The sequence below is a fragment of the Trematomus bernacchii genome, unplaced genomic scaffold (assembly GCF_902827165.1).
Source record: "Trematomus bernacchii unplaced genomic scaffold, fTreBer1.1, whole genome shotgun sequence".
Lineage (NCBI taxonomy): Eukaryota > Metazoa > Chordata > Actinopteri > Perciformes > Nototheniidae > Trematomus > Trematomus bernacchii.
Genome location: NW_022987564.1, coordinates 7,468,629 through 7,492,785, shown reverse-complemented (window position 1 = coordinate 7,492,785; position 24,157 = coordinate 7,468,629). Strand labels below are relative to the sequence as shown.

At 41.8% G+C, this 24,157-nt stretch overlaps 2 protein-coding genes across 3 annotated transcripts; both read right to left on the bottom strand.

Annotated features, from left to right (window-relative positions):
* Nucleotides 1–937: 937 nt before the first annotated feature.
* cyhr1 (cysteine/histidine-rich 1) lies at nucleotides 938–13,447 on the bottom strand. 2 transcript variants are annotated; one of them, XM_034124806.1, is made up of 7 exons: nucleotides 12,943–13,447; nucleotides 12,379–12,705; nucleotides 11,194–11,288; nucleotides 9,670–9,813; nucleotides 6,526–6,737; nucleotides 4,436–4,641; nucleotides 938–3,395 (listed from the first exon to the last, which is right to left on the bottom strand). In XM_034124806.1, the coding sequence occupies exons 2-7, from the start codon at nucleotides 12,658–12,660 to the stop codon at nucleotides 3,183–3,185; spliced, it is 1,152 nt and encodes a 383-aa protein (XP_033980697.1). In that variant the 5' UTR covers nucleotides 12,661–12,705; nucleotides 12,943–13,447; the 3' UTR covers nucleotides 938–3,182. The 2 variants fall into 2 exon arrangements, with proteins under 2 accessions (XP_033980697.1, XP_033980698.1); XM_034124807.1 differs by having other exon boundaries at nucleotides 4,436–4,614; nucleotides 12,379–13,447.
* A 1,254-nt stretch (nucleotides 13,448–14,701) lies between these two features.
* On the bottom strand, nucleotides 14,702–21,604 carry dclk3 (doublecortin-like kinase 3). Its single transcript, XM_034124805.1, has 7 exons — nucleotides 21,482–21,604; nucleotides 19,859–20,064; nucleotides 18,349–18,480; nucleotides 16,583–17,803; nucleotides 16,118–16,250; nucleotides 15,788–15,955; nucleotides 14,702–15,683 (listed from the first exon to the last, which is right to left on the bottom strand). The coding sequence occupies exons 1-7, from the start codon at nucleotides 21,546–21,548 to the stop codon at nucleotides 14,842–14,844; spliced, it is 2,769 nt and encodes a 922-aa protein (XP_033980696.1). The 5' UTR covers nucleotides 21,549–21,604; the 3' UTR covers nucleotides 14,702–14,841.
* Between the last annotated feature and the right edge of the window lie 2,553 nt (nucleotides 21,605–24,157).

The window sequence follows — 24,157 nt, the reverse complement described above, 5'->3', positions numbered from 1 at the left end:
AGGGCATTTAGTCTTTAGGAATCGTGTTACTAATCACTATAATGCTCACACGATGGGATTCTTCGTACAGTCGAGCAATAATATTGACGTTTTCACTCTAATAAAAACAAGTCAATGTGGAAAATTGATGCAAATTACTTAAACAACATTGTCAGTTACCATGTTCATCTGAAGGAGTCTCACTCCGAGGCATGAGCACCCCCTGCTGCTCAGAGACTCTCAGTGCACTCCTCACGTTACACAACACAAGTCTTTCTAACACTAGCATATCTAGCAATCATGTATAATATTTCAACATTTAAAACGGAAATTAGTTAAATTCGGCCTGGGCAATTCACTGCTATGCTTGCCAATTAATTACATTTTGATAGACTTACAACTAATTATTTAGATTTTATTTCTACCTATAGGGAAATTAAGTAAGTTATTACTTTGTGACTCGTTAGCAAAGCCCAGGTGTTACTAATCACATTAACGATGGCTCTATTAAAAGGGGAATTCAGCCGTCATTAATTTAATTACACACACCTGTGATTTTCCTGCTGACAGGTGAAAACTGTTCAAACATACAGATCAATACCAAACTAAATTACTCTCCACACGTATACTGAATAATCACATTATAAAATGCTCTCTGTTTTAACTCTTCCAGCTTCTCCTGTAAAAATTGTCCTACAAGCAATAACAGATCAGCCAATGTGTGTTATTGTTCAGATGCTGCTGGGTAATTCATTTTGCTGAGAAAATTATTCATATCCCCCCCCCCCCCCCCCCCCAACAAATTCAATGAAACATATCCATCATCCGCACACGGCTTTAAAATTAAATTTAGATTTCATTACTGCGGTACTGAATGCAATATTTATACAACGGTTTTCAGAAAGCCAGCTCTATTTCTGTCCTTCCTACATTCAAACACACACAAAGAAATCAGCCGTGCAGGTTCCATGATCTTTAATAAAAGGCACATGTACAGCCATAGTGAGATGAGTGAGTCCACTGGCATAGAGACGAAGCATTAAAACACAGAAATACAGGAAGTAGAGAGGAGAGAGATCTATCCGCTTTACAGTCTACTTAAGAAACATCTTCTCGTTCTCGTTCAAGTAAGTCTAACACTAATATGTCACTGTGGTAAGGTAAAACTCCCCCTGTCGCCCCCGTCCCCACACACACACTCACACACACACATCATCCATCACCACTCAGAGTCTGATCTTCCAGAGAAATCTCCCCGTGAAGCTCGGAGCAGATGAAGAAGCTCCCAGTCTGGTTTCTGACTCCGCAGAGTTCATCCGTCACACGCAGTGCACACATCGATCTCACACTATCGAGGGCATCTTCCTTTTATATTTGCTCAAAGACACTAAAAGTCCAACCGGTCTCATTCTGGAAAACAACCTGGCTCTGGTTCTCTGTGTATCAGTTACTTTGTAGTATTTTGATGGAGGAAAACTGCTAAAACATGATAATCACACATTTGACTGAAGATGGTGTTGTTTTTCTACTGACACCTTGAAGATGATCAACGCTCATACACTCAAATAAAATCAGTCTTTCTCCGCTACTGACAGGAAATGACAAAGTGATTGGAAAAATTGGTGGAGATTTTACTGATGTAGGAAACAGCATTTTTTTCTTGATTAAAACATAACATAACCATTTAATTTTCTTACGGCCCTTTATAAAATAAATAAATGTACTTTCTGGTGTTAAAACTATAGATAGATGATTGTTTCTAGATTACCTCAAACTAGCTTTTGAATTTCATTTTTCAAATTGTCCAACATATACGCTAATACCAATATAACTGCAATAGAAATGGCTAATATATCACCCTGGTTAATCTATAAATATGTATCTAACTACCGCCTTTAAATCAAGATCATATTGGAACTAAATAAACTGTTAAATAAAAGTATGATATAAAATAAAATTATAAAGATCAAAATAAAGTAGTTACACAGGATCCAAATACATTTGCTGTTAATCATATTACCAAAAAGCAGCTGACACACATCGGACCTGAAGTCTGTTTGTAACTCAGTCCTGTCCTCAGGGATTGATTTCATATCGGGACAATTTCACAAGAACAACAGTTGTGATCCGTTTACACACACACGCACGCACGCACGCACGCACGCACGCACACAAAGGCAGTCAGTCACACGCTAAAACCCAAAATAAAAAATAAAAAGTTCACAGGTATTTAAATATGCAGAGAAATAAAAAGGGATATTAGTGTTGGAGGTTATATATATATAACCACAGATGGAGAAAGAAGTCGAAGAACTAAAACATGAACGCAGCCGTCTCTCCTGTGTTTGAAGGGGAAAGGGGCTCATCGGGGGGAACACAGTCTTTCTCCTGTTCTGGCAAAGCTTGCGACGCAAAATGGACACCCTTTTTTCAAAACAGAAAGACATCGTTGAAAAGACTCAGGCATTAAGTGTAGGAGGGAAGGGAAAACACACACACACACACACACACACACACACACACACTCATTCATTCACATGTCCAAAGAACTGCTCCGTAGAGTCAGTCGCTCTATTTTCACATTATCACGTCTTTGGGACATTTCAACATCAATCAGAGAGTTTGGGGCCACACTCAAGGGTCCGTCACTTTACTCTCTTTCTCCCCTTTCTCTCCCTCACACACACACACTTCCACACACACACACACACACGCAACAAATACACCACACTTTGTTTGGTGTGTGTGCTACCTTTGGCTGCAGGTGTCAGGGGTGAAAGGTCAAACATCACCTGACCTCAGAGACCCCCACAGGTACACACCAGAGCCGCCTCCCTCACCCCATCACCCCCGCCTGGGCCTTTCGGAGGTTTCACCCCTCCATCCCATAACAATGCCCACCCGTCTCCACAGCGACTCACAGCTGCCCCTCGCGCAAGGGGTCTCACTATCTTGTAAAAGGAGGTAAGTGTAATTAGTGGTGTGTGTGTGTGTGTGTGTGTGTGTGTGTGTGTGTGTGTGTGTGTACCCTGCGTGAGTGTGTGAGAGTGTGTGTAAGTGTTAAGAGGTATCAGTGGTTCAGTGGTGTCCCTCTTTAATCTTCATCAGCCCCTCGCCCTCCTTCACCCTTCTTCTTCTTCTTCTCTTTCGTCCTTGTCATCTTCATCCCCCTCCTCTTCCCCCTCCTCTTCCTCCTTCACTCTTTATTTTTGGACTTGGAAGATGAACAGGCGCAGGTTGATGTTTTTGGCGGCCAGCAGTTTGTTGCACTCCACCGAGTCGGAGATGGGCAGCGGGACGTACTCGGTCTCGTTGGCGTCGTTGCAGAAGGAGTGGTGGTGGATGACCGGCTTGATCCGCACGTCGTCGTACGGACCCTTCAGCAGCAGGAAGGAGCACTCCAGGGCAGAGTTCACCTACACGCACACACACACACACACACACACACACACACACACACACACACACACACACACACACACACACACACACACACACACACACACACACACCACACACACACACACACACACACACACACACACACACACACACACACACACACACACACACACACACACCACACACACACACACACACACACACACACACACACACACACACACACACACACAAACACACACACACGTTATTGTATCAGCCATAACATTTGCTGCCTAGCTATGCACCCATTTTCTTTTTAAATATATAAATACTTTTGATAAGAATCCTGTAAATCTTAAATAAAAACTAATATTTCTGGCACATACACATCATTTACGTCCGTCCAAAATGTCATCACTTCCTTATTTTATTCCATTAGACCCTATATATGGTATTGGTATATCGAGTACACAATACATTCACTCAATTGTATTCATTTAGAGAAGTATTTCCACTCAAAGGGGACTTTTTCTTTGTTTTACCATTTTGATTTGATACTTTTAAAAGCTCAGTGCAGTGGTCTATATGTTTTATTACAACTCAATTGTCAGCTGTTAAACTCGACACAAACTCCTCTCAGGATTTATTCGAGTCATTACACTCAAGTAGATGCTACTGTCCAGGACTAAAGGCACTTAACTTCCTTATGTCAAATTAAAGGGTTGCTTGATTTAAATTGAGGGTGAAACATAAGGGTTGTAACCTCATTTTTTATTTGGGGCTTTACAAATGAAATGGACATGAATGAGAGAACGATAACAAAAATCACACTCAGTTGATAGAGCAGGAAGATATAACTATAGTCTTTTACCCAATCACACCAAAGCAGATGTGCTAAATTCAAATGCTATTCATATTCAATTCTAATCAGAAAATAGCAACTTAGATGGCAGCAAAAAAAGTGCTTCTCACTTGTCTAACACTTCCAGGTCATGTTCTTAACACCTCGCTCTGAAAATAAGTACGCTAACGAACTTTAAAAATAAACACGGACAGACGTTAGTGTGCGTACCTTGCTTTTGAGGATCAGCTGGAAGGAGAGGGTGCGTTTGCACGACAGGTTGGGGTTGCGCTCGGAGTCGTTAACACGGGCTTTCAGCACCCACGTCTGGTTGAGCACGGTGAAGCGCGGCGTCTCGTAGTACAGGCGGGTGATGAAGTCGTCCGTGCGGTACGGCCTGAACTGCACCTCTGGATGGAGCAGAGCAACCAGTTTATCTAATGTGAGGAAAGGATGTTCTTAAAGGGTAACTTCTGTATTTTCCAACCTGAACCACATTCAACCCCAACATAACTGTAGTGGATTTAAGGATAACATTGCAGTCCTTTGTGCGCATGCAGTGATCTAGCTCAATACTCGACCAATTTATATTGTTCTGCCCTCATTAGGCGCTTTCACACCAAGTACTTTTCCCAGGAATAGTTCCCGGAACTTTTATTTCCTGGAACTTTTATTTCCTGGAACTATCTAGTAAATCGCGTTCACACCGGAATAAGTCCCTGAGGGAGGATTAGGCAAATGAAGCCGCTGACGTCACTTCTTCTTCTGCTTTGGGTTTACTGGCAGGCCGCTGTCACTACCCGATCCGCATCCCTACCCGATCCGCACTGCGCATGTGCGAGATGGTCCGCCATATTGGGCAACTCCATACGGCAACTCAAATAGGACATTTGACGTCTAGACGGCTGCCCGATTTGCATCGTGCATGCGCGAGTCATAAACGTCTCAAATATCTATACAAAAATATTTTGTTATTTTATTTTATTTGAAATAAAATGAAGGATATTCACAGTTAATGTAATTAGATATAAATTATGAATGCCATACATATTGCATACATTCACAGTCAATATTTCTTCAGTATGATAGCTGTCTAACAGAAGCTACATCCATTTCTCACTTATTCTGACAATGTACTTAACCCAATAAAAGGAGTTGTTAAATAATAGTGAAGTCACGTTGTAATAACAATAACTCATCTCTCTCGTTCAGATTAATATTGTCGAGTTTTTTTTGTTTTCTTTTTCTGCTTTGCCAAACGCCACTGTGTCAAGTGTCCTATTTGAGTTGCCGTATGTAGTTGTCAAATATGGCGGACCATCTCGCGCAATGCAGATCGGGTAGGGATGCGGATCGGGTAATGACAGCCGCAAACAACCTCACGGCGTATACTGTCACCCGAAGTCCCCGGCCGGAAGTCCCCGGAGTTGGGGACTGGCTTCGGTAGAAGCTGCTGGGACTCCCAGCCTTTCGAGTAAATCGGCAGAACGCAGACACCTCCTCATCACTCCACCGCTCCCATGTTTTTTTTTGTGTTGCCATAAGTTAGTCCCTCTCCATTGGTGCGCTGGGCTAATGCTAATGCTGATAATGCTAATGCGAGTAAATAAAATGGCGGCTTCACAAAACTTTTCGGAGTTTTACGGGGCGTGGTTTGCAATTCGCCCAGCCAATCAGAAATTGGAACCTTTTTCTCCCAGGAAAGTACCTGCTCTCTAGCAGGGACTAAAAAGGGGTGAAAAGGTTCCCGAAAAAAAGTTCTAGTTCCAGATCTTTTTGGTGTGAACGCAAAATCCCAGGAACCATCGGAACTATTCCTGGGAAAAGTACTCCGGTGTGAAAGCGCCTATTGGTCAATACAAAAACATACAAAAATGTGCATTAAAAAGTTACCCTTTAAAGGTTCATTGTAGCATCCCATAATCCCCTCTGTTTCAGCTCTGTTTTAAAAGTGCTGATTCTCTGTCTTTTACTTTAGATGAAAATAAGGAGCCACTCCCCTCTGTGAGATATTTGGTTAAAAAGAACACAATGGTGCTCTAGGAGGAGATTCAGTGGTTATTGGCTAATGTTACACAAGCCAAAAAATCGTTATGACATCACAAAGTGGCCAAAACCTGATCAGCTCATTTTCAGACAGGTTTTTATATAAATGGATCAGGACAAAAAGTGAGTAAATCTTTGTTCCTGAAACTTTCAGAATCTCTTTACACAGAGGGGGGGACACATGTTGATGTGTAAAAGACATGAACAAGTGGATAGGTGACCATTAAGATTTTTCCCCACACTATCATAATTTCCCTTTTAATTCTTGAAAGTACCTGTAAAGCCGATCTTCTCGTAGCAGAGCAGGCCGAAGATGCTGTTGTAGAGCTGCATGTCTCTGCGGTGGCTCTGGTCCATATCTCCCAGAATGCCCATCAGCTCCGTCCCAGTCTTGGTGGGGTGGGAGCACTCGCTCTCGTGGGCCGGCAGCTCTTGGAACGGACCCTTCCAGGGGCAGCCGATCCTCTTGTATTTACACTGCGTCACCCTGGGGAATAATAATGGTGAGGGTGAGTTAAAAGACAAACTTTGTATATTTTATATTAAATATTAGAAAGATATTTACAGAGGAGCTTTTTGACAAATACATGTCCTTACCCCGCAGTGAGTGGAAGGTATAATAATACCGAAAGGAGGCTATTAACTTAGGTGTTGAACTGAGGCTAATTGTACTGGACAAATAATACATTTGTGCAGAGAGCCAACCTCAAGAAAGAAACTCTTCGATTGATATCAATTACATCCTTTCATTCTTAATGAATACCTGTTACGTACTCAGTTTAAAAGTGAGGTAATAATAATGTGTACAGTAATGGTTAGCCTCTGAAGTGAACCAAGAATAACTAAAACCACACTTACGTAACTCACTTCCTGTTACCTGCAACTTTTGTCTCATACATATAACCAAGTAGCTTTAAGAGGTTTAGTAGTTTGGACTCACTACTTTGAGAAATAACTTAAAAATACCTTTTATCACTACATGACAATGACTGATTTAGAAATTAGTTTTCACTGTGACTTTATAACATCTGTGCAGGGACTACAGGTACAACAATGGCTAACTCAGTAGGAAGATGTATTATTGTGCACTATCCCTGTCTAATAAACAAAAAAATAAAGTAAAAATGTTATTTATTTGACATCTTATTCATCCCAATTTATTTTACACATCATTTTCCTTGTTTGGAAATTGTAATGTATTTTATTATTTGAGAATGCTATTGGCTGCTTTGTAATACATATACATACTTTTTTCATTACACTTTCCTTCTTTTTGTTATTAAATAAATGATCGTATGAGTGTAACTAAAGGTTGAATGAAAAGCATCCCTAAATGAAAAGTAACAGTGGCATTAATAAAGGAGAACAGCGTCATCTGTAATAAGGAAGCAGTCGGATCCTCGCCTCACATTTTTCCGTCTGACCCGAGCAGAAACCTGGTGACTGCCTTGGACGTTGTCGTGGCAACATTAGCACAGGCACAGCTGTCCTGAGCAGGGTCACCTGTTGCTATAGCAACAAGCCCATAGGATTTCATGCATTATAGCTCAACCAGCCTGAACGTCACACAAACTCATAAGCAAACACACACGCAGTGGATCACATCAGCTGCTTTCCTTCCTCAGAGTTAGCAGCTGGTCACATGCTCCGCCATCTTCCCCAAATTAACTCTGTGTGATGTGATACCACACACACACACACACACACACACACACACACACACACACACACACACACACACACACACACACACACACACACACACACACACACACACACACACACACACACACACACACACACACACACACACACACACACACACACACACACACACACACACACACACACACACACACACACACACACCAGGGTTTCCGTTAGCCGGTAATTACCGGTTTTTAGCTCTGGTAAAATGTATTCAAAACCGGTAAATTCAAAACCTGCCGGTCAAAATGTCCGGTAATAATTAGGGATGCTCCGATCGATCGGCCGCCGGTCATTATCGGCCGATATTCACTCTTAATAGTTTGATCGGTGCTATAAAGGCTGATCAGGAGAGCTGGATCAGATCGATATGGACATAAACGCGAGTGAAGTATAACCGGACGCGAGAGAGAGATCAGATCAGTTGCGGAGTCTGACGGAGGCACGCAGCTCTGCATAATCACCTGAAGCTCCGCCCTCTGTTTAGCGAGCTGCATGAGTTACTGACGGGCTGTCAGGAGAGAGAGAGAGAGAGAGGGGGAGGGAGAGGGGAAAAGAGAGGATCCGTTTCTCCCGTGTTATTATTCAAAGTTAATGTAAACTTTTGAATAATGTACTTCATCTACGACAAGCAGTTTGTTTGAATGTAATAATTATGTTGTTTGTTGAATCATTTATTGAAAAATGAATCTGAATTTTTCGATCTGTTACGATTATAAACTGAAGCAATATAAAAATAACTCCCATTAACTGAGTTTTAAACATCAGCATATCCGGTCATAGTCCGGTAATTACCTGCTAACGGAAACTCTGCTACACAATTCATATTATTATTATTGAAACATGACCGGTAAGTTTCAAATTTGTCCGGTAAAATATATTCTGTCCGGACATTTGACCGGCAAGAAAAAATCCAAGCACACACACACACACACACACACACACACACACACACACACACACACACACACACACACACACACACACACACACACACACACACACACACACACACACACACACACACACACACACACACACACACACACACACACACACACACACACACACACACACACACACACACACACACACACACACACACTCTACTGGCAATTTTGTGTGGTGGTATGCACTCAGCTTTTATTTTAATGTTTCCCTTTTCTTTAACTTTCAGCATCTTATTTTTTTTTTAAATACCTTCACTCCAGCTTGGAATATGAATTCAAGCTCGATAAAAGAGGGGGGGGGGGTATGTGGGTGTAGCTAGTTAAGATAAAAGGAAAAAGGTACATTTGTGATTTATATCAGAATGTGTAGGACAATATAGATTTTATAAACCAAGTAATGGCCGAGCATTTTTATAAATATATATGTTTTAGAAGTCTGTTATTCATTTGTTTTGTGGTTCATTTAATGACTGCTGTTAGCAATATTTGTTTTAATGGAGAAATAACTATCTCAACTCTTCCTTCAATGTCTCTCAGTATCACCCCCTCAGTGCCATCTTTGGAGCTATTTTTGAAATTTTGGCCGAACCTTTCCTTAAGGGTCTTGACATCTCTTCCCAAAATGTTTCTAATTTAGGGCATGTCCAAAATATGTGGGTATAGTTACCAATTTGCGAACCACAACTTCTCCAAGATGTATTAGAGCCTGTGTGGGGAAAAGGTGAGTGTGTGTGTGTGTGAGTGTGTGTGTGTGCTGTATACCTGTCTTGGCAATCCTCTTTCTGGTGTCTCTCTAGGCTGGAGCGGGGGAACTGTTTTGTGCAGTAGGCGCACTCTGTCGGCAGCTCGCTGACAGCCTTCTCCACGGCCAGGTTCCTGCAGCACAGGTTCTTGCTGATCTCACACCTACACACACACACACACACACAGGAAGCCACATGTCACCCCTCAGTACAGTATAACATTTGTGGTATGTAAAGAATGTTTGTACAAGTTCTTGAACAATGCACAGTGATGAATTGCTAGTTACGTTATGCTTTGGCAACAGTTGGTGGTTATTTCATCATACTGCAGATGTGTGAAATTACTGTCAACGTGCAAAACCAAAACAAGTTATCTCTTCCTGTGACCATGCAGTAGTGATGATGAATGTAAGAGTATGCAATGCATTTTGATTCTGAGAACTTAATGAATTTAACTAGCTTTTGAAGGCATCTTACAGTCATTACTGTAATAATGTTGTTCTGCTGTTTGACATCATTCTTACCTTGCATTAGCTCAATTAAATATGGGTTTTTTTCAACTCCAGTTGGTATTAGCTAACATCACATACTCCCTGACTGAGAACTTCGAGACAAACAAATCAGGTTTTTGGATCATGTATTATTGGATAAAATTATATATATTGTCTACATTATTTGGCCAGAAAAGTAGTTATTCTCTACTTAGTGTCTGTGTACAGTATAACTGTTTTCAAACAGCAGTATGGGAACATATGAGAATGCTTATAACCAAAATGTAATATTTAAACCATACAAAATGATCTAGTATCATTAATTTAATTATTTAACAGTCCCTTATTCTATAGTACTTCTCATTTCCCTTCCCCCCCCCCCCAACTTGTGTTAAGCTGAATGTCACGTCCCCCTGAGTTGATTGGAGGGTAATTCAGAACACCTGTTGCACAGGGTGTGGGGACAAGCTGCTGATTAAGAATTGACAGCAGCTTGATGTATTGCCCCTCCTGGCCAATCAGGGTGTGACCACGCCCTTTCTTTGGGGCTTAAAGGCACAGTCACACCTGTGCTCCCCTTCCTCAGTTCAATTCCATTCCATGAGAGCAAAGGGGCTTTGAGTAGAGTTCAACTTTGGTGAACTTTACAACAAATATCGCCTCAACTGTCCCTGGCCTGCTTTGGCCCCTACCTGATACAGGTAGGTCACTGTAAAAACAGGGCATTTTGATCCTTCCTCCACTTAATACAAACCTCATGCTAGCAGATATTGACAGCCAGAAACTAGGCACTTTTGAGCTGTGTTTGCTGTCTTGACTCTTCTGATTGAAGTTGATTTTTTTTGATGAAATCTAGATTGAGTAAATATTTAAAAATAACTTTCCACCTGCATCAGGGCGGATATTAGCACCAGTCATGCAATAGTTTAGACATTTTCTTAAAATTGAAGGTACACTTTTTTTTCTCATTGTGACACACTTCTGGGATTTGTACATATTGTATGTGGTTTGAAAATGAGTTATCCGGCTTCCTCCCATCCCGCTCGAAGTACCTGCAGTTGGGACACGTGGCCTGTTCCTCCTTGAGACGAGAATCGGCCAGAAGGTGGATGAAACAGCCTGCACACATCAGGTGTCCATTGGAACACTGTGGTGGGGAAAAAAGACGAGGGCACAATCAAACTAAGTGTTTAAGGAAAGTTAAACAATTATTATATTCATTAATCTGGATCCTAAGTGGGAAGAGACGGAGGGAAAATGTTTATAGTAGTGCAATCTAAACTTTCTCTTGTTACTTAAATGTAAACCTATATTTTGTTTACAACTAGGATTCATTTAAACAGTATTAATTGGGACATCTTGAATATTATATTTTGGTTAAGTATTTTTGAAGAAACGGGATACTAATCTTGGACATTTTATTTATATTTCAATCAAAACGCATAATTTGTTCGGTTAATGCTAGTCTTTCTTAATTTAAGTCATAAAACAGGATTGCTTAAAGCCGCTAAAATCATTTGAGTAGCAGAAAAGCAGAAGGAACAGAAGTATTTCTGTAGAGCGGATATAACTGGAGTTGTATACTTTTCTATGTGAAATAAAATAGGGATATATGTAAGATATGTGGACTACTTGTTGTGCTTCTCTTAATCAACACATTTTAAGGGCAGAATATTGTAAGGAGAGAATGTCATCTTGTGTTAACACAGTATTGTTAACAAATGGTAAATGACTGTTTTAATGTGTGAATGCCACGTAAATGTTTAGGACGAACTAAACAATTATTTATTACCACTGTGTTCACTTGACATTGAAGAGAGCACTTTGAGGTCATGGAGAATGTTTGGGTCGGTCAAAGGGCAAAGGTTGAATAAAATTAAAGTTTTGGTTAAGTGCTGGATGTTTGAGTTTTATGTGGTGGTTGGGGATGTGGCTTTGCTGAGGGTTATTTGGGGATAATTCATAGTATAATGTCATACAGCTGGCCCTGGGTGTGTCTGGCAGGCCCTGGGCCTGGGTGTGTCTGCTCTCATGGCTCAGCTTGCAGCACTGGGGCCTGTGTTGTATCTAGTATCAGTAAAAACGGAGCTGGCCAACACATTCAACAGGTTGGGGATCAGCAGTTAGCACACTTTGGGGTGTCTCTAGTATGAGGTCCAGCTTGCTTGCTGTTTGACAGTGTTTTTTTTTAGGATTATTGTGAGGGACCGTAGGTTTGTGATTGACACCGTGTTTACCTGATATACAGACGCCTTGGGCAAGTCTATGCACACGGTGCAGCACAGCACTGAGTACAGCCTCTCCTCCAGCTTTCCTGACTCTCCATCGGGCACTCTCACCCTCTTCTTGGGTGGCTCGTCTGGGTCAGGCTCGGGCCCTTCTCTCCGGATCCCGACCTCCTCCTGCATGGCTGCGACCCCGGCGACAGCCTCAACCGCTGCCCCCACGGCCCCGACCCCCATGCCGGCCGAGGAGGAGCCAGGGGCGGCCACACCGTCTCTCTCTTCCAGTGAAGACATGACGACGGCTGTCTAGATATTTCTGAGGTGTACCTGCCGCTGAGCCTGAAATATTAGCAGGTTAGCTCAGTGCTAGCGTACAACCTGTCAGGCTAACGGTCAGCTGACAGCTAGCTAACGTCGGCTAGGCTAACGCTCCGGCAGCAGGCTGTCAGAGAGGAATGCAGACTAACTTATTATTATTATCAATGCCACCCGCCACTTAAAATGTAACAAGCCAATGTGTTATAACGAGATCATGTGCATAATAACAACTTAATTAGACTAGTTGTGTTGACTTACAGTGAGACTAGCAGACTATGCGGCTAGCTACGTTGACAAAAACACAGCAGTCCTCTCCCTCTGCAGAACAAAAACAACTCAGCTCGGCTCTCAGCTGTTGTTGCTCTCGACGCCGTTATTCGCCCTGACAGCAGATTACAACGATGTACACCGGTGGCCCAGCTCGGCTCCTCATCTACCCTCCCTGCTCCGATACCGACTGACTGTCCGCAGAGGACCCACTGGACCTGTCGATGATTAAAGCCGAGGGTAGAGACAGTTCTGCTGGGACTCGTCTCTCTGGTTACACAGCCATCTTTGTTTTTTTTCTTCCTGTCCGTCTCCCCCGACTTCACCCTGCACAGCCTTAACGACTGCGGGTCAAATTCGTTATTACTCAGGCAGGTTCTCGATGGTGGCTAATAAATAATGTCATTACAAGTTCAATATGCTGTGTCTCCAACGGCCTGTAGCCTATGTGGCAGTGACTACTTCAGCACAGCCGTGTGTTTGGCTGACAGCGGAATGTTTATTATGGCAGATGACTTGGGGTATTTAAAGAGTTTTTAAACGCGCATGCGTAGAAAGCACCTGCGGGTCAGTGTGTATGGCAATACGTGAAAGGTGATCAAAACCTGATATGCGACAAAAGTAGGCCCCTCCATCAGAGGAAGCATATTTTATGTACTATTTATAGACGTACACATTATAACACTTAATGGGATTTCTAACAAAACTTCACAACAACAAAACACCTTGTCTCTGCTGCATGTGTATAGCTCTGTACGTGGCAGCAATCTATCAAAAGTGGTTCAACTGGTTGTAAGGGGCCCTGTGTTTGTGTGTGTTAAAGAAGCATTAATAATTCAGCCAGAAAAACAGGGTGATAAAAGAAAAACCTTGGCAACTGATACTAGGTCAGAAACATTTATAAGCTTATTCATCCCTTTAGTGCCACAGATATGTGGCTTAGCAGCCTCAGGGACTGGGAGGGGCACATTTGTGTACAGGGTGGGGGGCTGTGTGTGTGTCCTTTGGGTTAGTCCTTAGGTGGGGCAGGATGTCAAAGTGTCAGCTGTCTACATTTGGGAGGGACAAGACTAACCACTCCCATTGGACAGACAGATAAGCCTTATTTGGCTGTGGAGCTATACCACCCTCAGCTATGCATGCAGTTCAGCCTCTAGATGTTATCGCACACTGGATCTTACCACACATTTGTCAACATATTGCCAAAGCTTGCTAATTTACTGGCTGTTAATCATCACATGGTTACAGTGCTAGGAATATCCATTCAGATCAGTTTGTTGTCAAACGAACCAGTACAAAACACGAAAAATAAACACTGTCAGAAAGATGGCATTTATGAGATTAGTAAATATGGCAAACTTTTACCAGGACTAAAATGAAAAGTTTTCTATACAAATACTTTTAGTTTATGATGGTATAGTAAATAAATGTTGCTAGATAAACTATCCCATCACAGATTTCTAGGAATTGACTTGAAGGGGATGGGTTAGTGTCCAAACACAAGCAATTTAAAAATAGCTTCCACTAGGACTGGCAGACAGGATAACATATCAGATCCTCAAAGTTAAACATGGCTTTCAGGAAGGTTAAATGTAACAACCAAAACACAAACACTACAGACATGTACTACCAAGTAGGTTCATGGTTACAACACAACTTTAGAAACAATGACAAACTGCAAATGTTTTAAATCAAAGATCAAACAAAGTTTCATCGTCTATGATTGCAGGACACACATTTATAACGTTTATCTAGCCTCGTCAATCAGACCCTCATCAATCCCAGCAGAGTAAATCACATCATCTGCAGGTCATTCAAGGATTCAGCTGCCAGGAAATCAGCGGTATTGTCCGGCACAATGAAAGTGATGATCCTGATCTAATCACATGGTTAAGCAGGAGATTGACATTGAGGCCCAGACTGCGCGGCTGGCTGGGTGTTGGTGGTGCGAACAATCGGTTTGTCGTAGTTTTCAGCTGGGTGGTGTGCGCTGGCTGTGGTGGGGTTGTGCATTGAAGAGGTGAAGTTCTGCTGATGTAGAGAGTGAGACACCGCTGCTGGATCGGAGGATGGGTGGGGATGGGTTGAAAGACCGGTGGGAGTTTGTTGAGCTGTTTTGGTGGAAGGTGGTGAACATGGAGGTGAATACTGTTGTTTTTGTTTAGAGGGTGTCTTTATATGGGATGAAAGCTTATCTTGGGCTCGGGGGGCATCGAGCTGGTTTAAGTCAACACTGGTGCTAACTGGAGACAGAGATTCTGATGGATCCTGTGTTTCTGGTGTGCTAGAAGAGCCAGAGTCTGGTTTCTGTTCACCAGGTGTGGCCTCTGGAAGTGTGTGCGCTTGTATCTGTGGAGATATGGTGCAAACTGTACTTGTCTTTTTTGATGGTTGCCGTGGTGTTTTGTCTTCAAGGCCTCCTCCCAATCTTATCTCTGTTTGTTTATCATCATGCCTGCTGAACTCTGTATGTGTGGCTTCTCCCCCGCTGCTGATGTGTCCTCTCGGTGTCATTGTTTCTGCTGCATTGGTCTGGGCTTGTCTCTGGACTTGTCTGGGCTTGTCTGGTTCTGCTCCAGCATCTGTTGTGTCCCTCTGAGTTTTGTCTACGAGCGCCCTCTGCCTGCAACCTGAAGCCATAGCCTTCACCCAGGGGTGCAGCAGGGTCTGCTCGGCTGTCAGCCTCACTGCGGGGTCTGGCTGAAGCAGAGCTCGGACAAGGCCTTTGGCTTCTGCACACAGATACACACACACGAGAATAAGAAACCAATAGTTTGTTTATGTTTGTGTGTATATGCATTTGTAGCAGCACACTTTATTTGTCTGTACTTCTCACCTTCTGAGATGGGGTCCCAGTAGGGGGGCAGGAAGTGGAGTTGTCCCTGTTTTATCAGCTGGAACAACTCTTCCTGGTCTCGATCCCGACTGCGAAATGGGGGAAATCCACACAGCAGGACGTAGAGGATAACACCCAGAGCCCAAACATCCACTGCAACACCATAACCTGTGGGGTCAAACCACATTTAGTTTGTAAAATACCCCTAAAATCAGATGAAAGTGTTCGGAAGAGCTTTAAAACAAGAAACCTTGTTTTTTAGTGATGCATATACAGATTTAAAGTAAAAATCAACTTAAGGAAGTGATTTATAAAACTAACGGCACCAACCTGTCTCACAGAGGATCTCTGGGGCTACATACGTGGGTGTGCCACATATGGTGAACACTGGTTCAGTCACAACCATGGCGAGACCAAAGTCTCCCAGCTTCAGCCTACAGATGCCAGAAGCCACACGCTCTATCTGAAACGGAACAAAAAAACAACAACAAACAGATTGAGACATGGAGGTGTTGACACTTTCTTTTTTAAATTCAATTCCTTCAGGATACGTGGTTGTTACAGACACTTTTTTTTTGTTTTTTGCAAAATGTTGATAGTTTGTGTCACCACTTTAACTCCAGATTAAGTTAGATACTATGAATTGTACTGGTATTACAGCATCACAATGTGGAACAGTCTGATATGTGAACTGTTGCCTACAATAAAGATGGTTTTAGTGTTTTAAGTTTAAGTAATTTTCATGTTAATCCCATACAAATTGACATGAAGTTCTCAAATCCCACTGACACTCACCAGAAGGTTTTCTGGTTTGAGGTCTCGGTGGACGATGCTCTTGCAGTGGATGTAGTTCAGTGCTCCGCTCACGTCTGACACCATCAGTCCTGTTTCGGCCTCTGGAAATGTCCCCCTCTCACTGATGGCCTCAAACAGATCCCCCCCGCTCACCATCTCCATCAACAGGTACGAGTGAGTGTGCGTGTGGTGGTGCGCAAACAGCCGTACTATGCGAGGGTGACGGAGGCTACCCAGAAGGCTCAGCTCGTTCTGCATCATGTGCTCTCGACCAATCAGCTTAGAGCGTTCAACAATCTTCACAGCAAGGATTTGTCCATTGTCACGGCGGCGGCACTCTCGCACTACAGCGAAGTTACCATCTCCAACGGCACGTCCAATTTCATAGCAACGCTCGATATCTGCCAGAGTGACATCACTTCCGTCTGATGAAAGGTCAAAGGTCGGCCTCCTCTGTATGTCCTTGTGTATTTGATCCTCATCTGGGAGTTGATTTGAGACTAATTGGGCAACGCTCTTCTCCTCTTCTCTGCTGATTGGCTGAGGAGGCGGAGGGCTGTTGTGAACATTCAACTTTCTAACTTCCTGATCTGCATAAGAACTTCCTTTTTGCTTCCTCAACACAGGAGGAAGTGGGACCCTCCCTGACAGGGGAGTGAGCCGCTCTGGACCCTGACGTTTAGCTCTTCTTGTTAAGCATTCTTCACATAGAGTAGGAAAAGGTATCTCTTCTTCTCTAAGAGCCTCATCGTGTTTAAAGGGACCAATGACAGACGTCAGCCGCTCTCTGGACTCGCCCCTCACGCGCAGTCTCTGCAGGTGGTTTGGCAGGTGAGAAGGTTTTCTGCATGAATTCTTTTTGTGACACTTCTGAACGTCTGGGTTGTAATTGGCGAGCTGGTGTGCATCTATATGCTGTGTACTTGTGTGTGTGTTATTGTGATTTTTGACATGATGTGCATCTGTGTCCTGGTGTGCCTCTTGGTCAGTGTGTGTCTCACTGCTGTCTGTCCCTTCACTGTATCCACTGTCGGCTTTAGCAGCTTTATCTGGCGCTGGTCGAAGTCTTTTCTCCCAGGCCCGTAGTGCGTCAGCCCGGTAATGAGATTGTTCTGGAAACAATTCCTCCAGAGCCTCCTGCACACCGCTTAGCTCTGGACGAACCTTCCCTAGGGCCAGAAAAGCCACTTCGCCTCGGAAGAAATCACATATACCTTTCACCTATGGAAAAGAATAAAGAAATTGTGTTTTTGTTAGTTTAATGTGACCTAGAGGTAGAGAGCGATGCTTTTCTTGAGGGGCACAATCACAAGAGGCATAATTTCTCTAAAAATGCCGGTCAGTATGATAGCAGAAAGCCACTGAGCAATATGTCTGTGCCTTAGAGTGGATATAGATCAAATGTATTGGAGTTTTTCTCCTTGCAAGTGGTGCTCCTACAGAATAGATCAACCTAGCCTAGCCCAGCGTGGAACCCCTGGGTAATTAGATTTTGAGAACTGTCTTTAAAGTTAAATCTGTCTCGCACAATCGGAAGCTGCCAAGTGAATATCATGCTTGTTAAGTCAAGTCTGGATTACCAACTGCGAAAAGAGGGTCTCTGTCATCTAGTTTCAAGACATTATTTTTGCATTAATGCGCACGTGTCACATAACTAGTACTGCACAGCCAAACTGAGGGGAAGGTTCAAACTGCAGAGCATGCAGGAAGAATGTTGAAATTATTATAAGCAGCCCTTCTGTGTATTACGTCTGATTGAGCTTCACCTCTCGTGCGTGGGTTGTGTAAAGGCGTGTGACTCTGGCTCTGTGCCAACGAGGAAACCCCAACGCCTCAGAGATATCCAATAGCAGTTGCTCGAAGGACACCACACCTCTGCGGTTCAACAGGACTGTTACCTTGAAAACAGAGACAAAAATCATGTTTAAATTATGAAATCCTTACCCATGTAAATTAACCCCTAACCCTCTGCATGCATTTGGGTATTTTTTGTTGATCAGGAAACCCCCACAGATTGACCACAATGCTGCAAAGCAACACCACTAATGTAAGCATTGGGTTGAGAGGTCATGTGTTGTGAGCATGCGCAGTCTGTCCTGGAGTGGTGAAGGAGAGTGTGGTGTGACTCGACGAGAAATAAACGGAGGCGCTATCTGTGACGCTCCAAAAAGTACTAAGTTCCTGAGTTTTTGTTACACAGCAGTATTCTTGAAGCCTTAAGCCAATCAGAACTGGGGCACTTTTTTCCCCCAGGAAAGTACCATCTCTCAGCAGGCACTAAAAATGGGGGTAAAAGTTCCAGAGATTAAGTGCTCTTTTTGGTGTGAACGCGACATAAGGGGTACTAACGGAACTAAACGTGAAAAGTACGGTGAAAAGTACTCCGGTGTGAACGCGGCTAGGAGGAGATTCAGGTGATAAGGTGGGGGTGGGGTTACCTTGGTTGGTAATAGAGTGCCACAGTGACGCGTCCTAAAATCCGGTTTTATAATTTTTCGAATCATAAATCTATCGATCATAAATGTATAGATTAGATTTATGATCATAAATCTATCGATCATAAATCTATCGATTAGATTTATGATTCGAAAATTATAAAAGTAGGGTAGACATGTGGATATTATCCGGCTGAACAAAACGTGATCTGTCTCTTCAATTTGTGTCAACCACAGACCTTATTTCGAGCTATTTTCCAAAATCCCATTGAGAAATTGCATTGGTTTTTGTCGAAGGAACCGGAAGTGGTAAAATGCTAACTTACTTCTGGGTTTTAGGACGCGCGTCACTGTGGCACTCTATTGTTACACAAGCCAAAAAATCGTTATGACATCAAAAAGTGGCCAAAATCTGATCAGTTCATTTTCAGACAGGTTTTTATATAAATGGATCAGGACAAAAAGAGATCAAATATTTTTTCCTGAAATTTTCAGAATCTCTTAACACAGAGAGGACACATGTTTATGTATAAAAGACATGCCGAAAAAGTGGATTTTGCATAATAGGTGTCCTTTAATGTTTATAACGTCAGGCTTGGTGGCTTATTAACAAGTGTAAAACCCATTCAGAATGATCATGTTACAAACATTTATTACTATTACCAAATTGAAATGATAACCACCCAACATTTCAAGCCAAACATGAGTCAAATTACACCTTAAATGTTCTATGTTACATTAGTCATCTATTAATTAACCATTAATTAAACTATTGGTTACAATCTATAAACGTTGAATATAATTATATTTTAATTCCCTTTTTCAAATAGCTAAATCTCACCTTGCGCAGAGTACTTTGACCACAGGGCCGTATGATGGTGACCAGATGGGGCCTCTCTGCGCTCTCTTCTGCATGGCGGGTGTGGAAGAGAGGGAGGGGAGGAGGAGGGGGGAAGTGGGACCTGTGGACATGTGCCGCAAGGTGGAGCTGAATGGGCCAAGGTTGGGGTGCCCCACCAGCACGCTTCAACAAAGGGACAGGAGGAACTGAACACGGGTAGAAATGGAGGATAAGGGTGACAGCACAAAGACAGAAAGCAAGAGTGGGATTATTGAAAGTGCGCTCAATAGCACTGATGTCATCATATTGTTTCTTTAAGACTTTTATACAAAGGAAAACTCATAAGTAACACAACACCAGTTCGTCATCGTGTTAGTGTGTGTGTGTGCGCGTGTGGGAAAACAAATCCGGCTGATCAGATTTTAGTGTTTTCCATCACACAGAGTGCATGGGCCATTTGAGATTCTTCAAACACCTGGCTGAATTATTTAGGTTTCCTTAAGTCATGCACACCCACACACACAACTACACAAAAGCTTGCCTGACCTGGTTAGGGCTCAGCTGAATATGCATCATTGATGAAGCATTAGAGACACACACAGCATCTTTGACGTTTCACTTTCTGGCACCGAGGGAGGCGGAGAGATGCTATCTGTCCAGCCAGTGGGGGTTTGTTTTTTGTTTTGTTTTGAGATGCAGAACAACAGACAGAAACACAAGACCCGTATACTTCTAATTGACCAGTGACCCCACTTTTAACTAGACACCATTGCCCCCCTGAGAGTGAGGGCACAAACAATCACACAAAGTCTTGACAATTAAAGTTAGGACACAAAGAAAAAAACTAAACATCTTATAAAGAGCCAGCTGTGGTCATCAAGGAAGACTGACAAAGGATTTTCTTGGCAGTCAGAGGCTCATTATTTGTGTTTGTGTGGTTGTATATTATTACAGCAGGACACTTCAATAGTAAGTAAAAGTAAAATCACATGTCTCAAGTCATAGTTTACATTTTCATACCTCACAGCTAAATTAAATGGAGTGCAATGTGGGTCACAGCCTTTTACTCTTTTAAAATATCATGGTCATAGTAGCCAATTTCGCAGATGGTTACAGATAATTTCCTTCTTTCCAGCTTAAATACTTTGAAGATTCATATTTGTAACTCAAGTTTTGACAAATTAATAAGTCACTTTATATTTCTTATGTAAAATGTCAATATTACACAGACCAACATTACAAACGGTAAGGAAAACCAGAATAACAATTCAACTAAAAATACATACCCATGTTAAATGGCATATGATCATATTGATATTATATAATTAATTACAGGCTTAAAATGGTAAATGTAATATGCTCTAATTTCCTGAACATGCTTTATCTCTTCACACATTCTAAAGTATTGATGTATAGAAAATACATTACATTGGTATTATTAATGTTATTATATATCTTTAATAAGTAGCCTATGACCATCCCTCACATAAATAATAACTTATTGGACAAATATCTTAATTTAGCTATAATTTGTATGATTATGTAATACAATGCTATCCCTCAGACTCCTTAGAAGATTTTAAATATTTTAACTAAATAATTTCAATCCGGGTATCGACTCACCTGCCATTCTCCATTTAGTGTTTCGAGCTGCTTCGCATCCATAGCGAGCTCTCTGTGAGGGCATCATGACTCTCAATAACAAAACATCTAACTGAATCTACTTTATTTTTCATTCGTTTTTATTCCCCCATAAATCCCCGGCTGTTTAAAGTAACGATTCACTCTGTGAGATCAACGGACATGGTGTATAGCTACTGTTTACCATGGTTACTCGTCAAGTTGAACGGCTGGAAAATAGAAAATAGCGGAAGTGGGGCGATTTCGCCGTCAAAATAATATATTTTGAAGTTAATATTGTGATGTCGTGGGCCTATCTACAGAGCAGCATACTTTTAAATAAACATGTGGTTGTCATTTATATAAAAATCTAAGTAAAGCCACAATTGTTCTTATCAATGTATGTAGGCTACGTTATGCTTGTAGATGGTTGGATCATCAACGTCGTTTTATTTTGAAAGTTCTGACCGGAACTGTACCGTTTTGTACTTTTGTTCATGTTATATTATTTATTATGGCAACTAACCACCTGAAAATGAATACATCACTGTCAAAGGTTTTGTAAAATAAAAAAGGAATTTAATTGAACTACATGTTTTAACTCCAGGCCTGTAAGTGATGTGAGGCTATCTGGGTTGTTTTAGCCATCCGGCCATCAACGGTCATGGTTGTAAAACCTATTGTCTCAGCACCTTTATCTCCCTGATTTGTTGAGTTACAGCTGTTGAATTTGTATAATTGTTCCAACATAATCATTTTTACAGAAAATAATAATTAATCGATGTCAAATACAAGGAGTTCCACTATTACAACATGCCCAATTATACTGGGGAAAGGTGTACAGCAGCCTAAGATAAAATGATTAAAATGCAGTTTTGCCAGGTGGTTCACAAAGATCAATCAATTGACCTTTTAGTATTATCCTAATTTCTTTGATTATATCTTTAAACCTAAACAGTCAAATTTAAGAAAAAGCTTTAAATATAATAACGAATCTGGAAGAGCCACCTGTTGCACTGGTTCCTCACCTGAGATTCAGGACCCTCACAAGGGGTTGGGAATGAATTTGAGGCCTTGATGTGATAGATATCAGAAAAAGAGAAAAAACAAGTTTCTGTTGCATAGAATTTCCTGGAATCTTTTTTCTTGTTAAATACGGGATCATCCTTTTTCTTATTTCAATCAGGAAAAATCATTCGTTTGTTTAACTGAATGAGTCAGACATATGCATGAGGGTGCAAGTTAGCATGGTCCCTAGCACAAAAGCTTAGTAACTACTGGCCTTAGGGATTAAAGGCCTATGCTAACCATGGCCATCCGTCTTTCTCTGCCTTCATTTAATGTCTGCTCTACATTCACTATATAATAGAAGTATAATGCCTCTAATTACTTAGAAAAAGGCTTACAGAAACCCACAACTTAGCCTAGTATAGTGTGTACTTTTAGAAAGTAAACTCTTGCTCAGATGTACAACCTGCAAATTCATGGACTTCCCTTATATTTCCCTAATGGTAGCATCTGCCATGTGAAAACCTGTCTCTGTGTTAACTGGAGAGTTAGTGATGGATGCAAAAACCACATTATCATACAAAGCCTTTTTGGGACTGAAAAGACGTGATGGTGTAAAATCACACTGACAGAGAGGGGGGGGGGGGGGGGGAGTTACCATAGTTTCACTGAAGGAATACAATACTCAGCCTCACACACCTACACAAACACATTCACACTCAGTGTCCGGTTGATCTTTTAATACGCTGCCCCCCATGGCTTTGTCTCCAAGGATACTGTTACTGTTGAATCTGTCAGCAACTAATCCTATTCCGGCTTTGCATCCTGGACTCACCGAGAACCAACAGTGTGTCTCAACAATAAAAGTGCCAAATAGTGATTATCCAAAACCATCCATTTATTTTCCCCATATTATTATAAGTGTTCTGTCTTCTGTTTCGAAAACATATCTGATTAATTATATGGAAGCAATTAGTTGTTGTATTATGTTAGACGTCAACGTTTTTTGAAATGTCAGGTTTTCAACATGTAGAAATAAGATTAATTTTATGCTTACCTTTTTAGTACATTTAAATATACAGATGTTAATAGACAAAGTGTAGTTTAAACATATATTAACAGGTTTTTTCAATGTTCTCTTAGTCTGAAAGAATATATGCTAAGGAAACAAAATAGCTTAAACTATGACCAGTTCCCATGTGACCATGGTAGATGACATGCAACATGTCTGCAGCTGGATTTAAACAGAGGAAATTGTGATTATATAGCCAGGATCTTAACCCCATAGGCCACCAGAGGAACACGTGTTTTCATAATTTCAAGATTCTGGTGAAAACGAGGAGTTCTCCGGGTGGATTACTATAAAATTGATTATTACTTATTTATTTTATGAAGAGATTGATGGTCATCTTGTTATTCCACAGGACTAAGAGTCTCATAATAGCACACATTTCGTTTTTGGCTCATAATCTTGACCCAATTATATTTTAGTTCACATTTTATGAGTGGTGGTTTGACCCATAGACTGTATATATAAAGGTTTGACCACAAGGGAAATACACTAATGATGCACCACTAGTATGTTTCCAGCAGAGGGAGGAGTGTGTCTGCGGTGTGTCCCAGCAGCCACAGCAGCTGCCCACATAACAGGCATGTGGAGTGTTTCCCTGG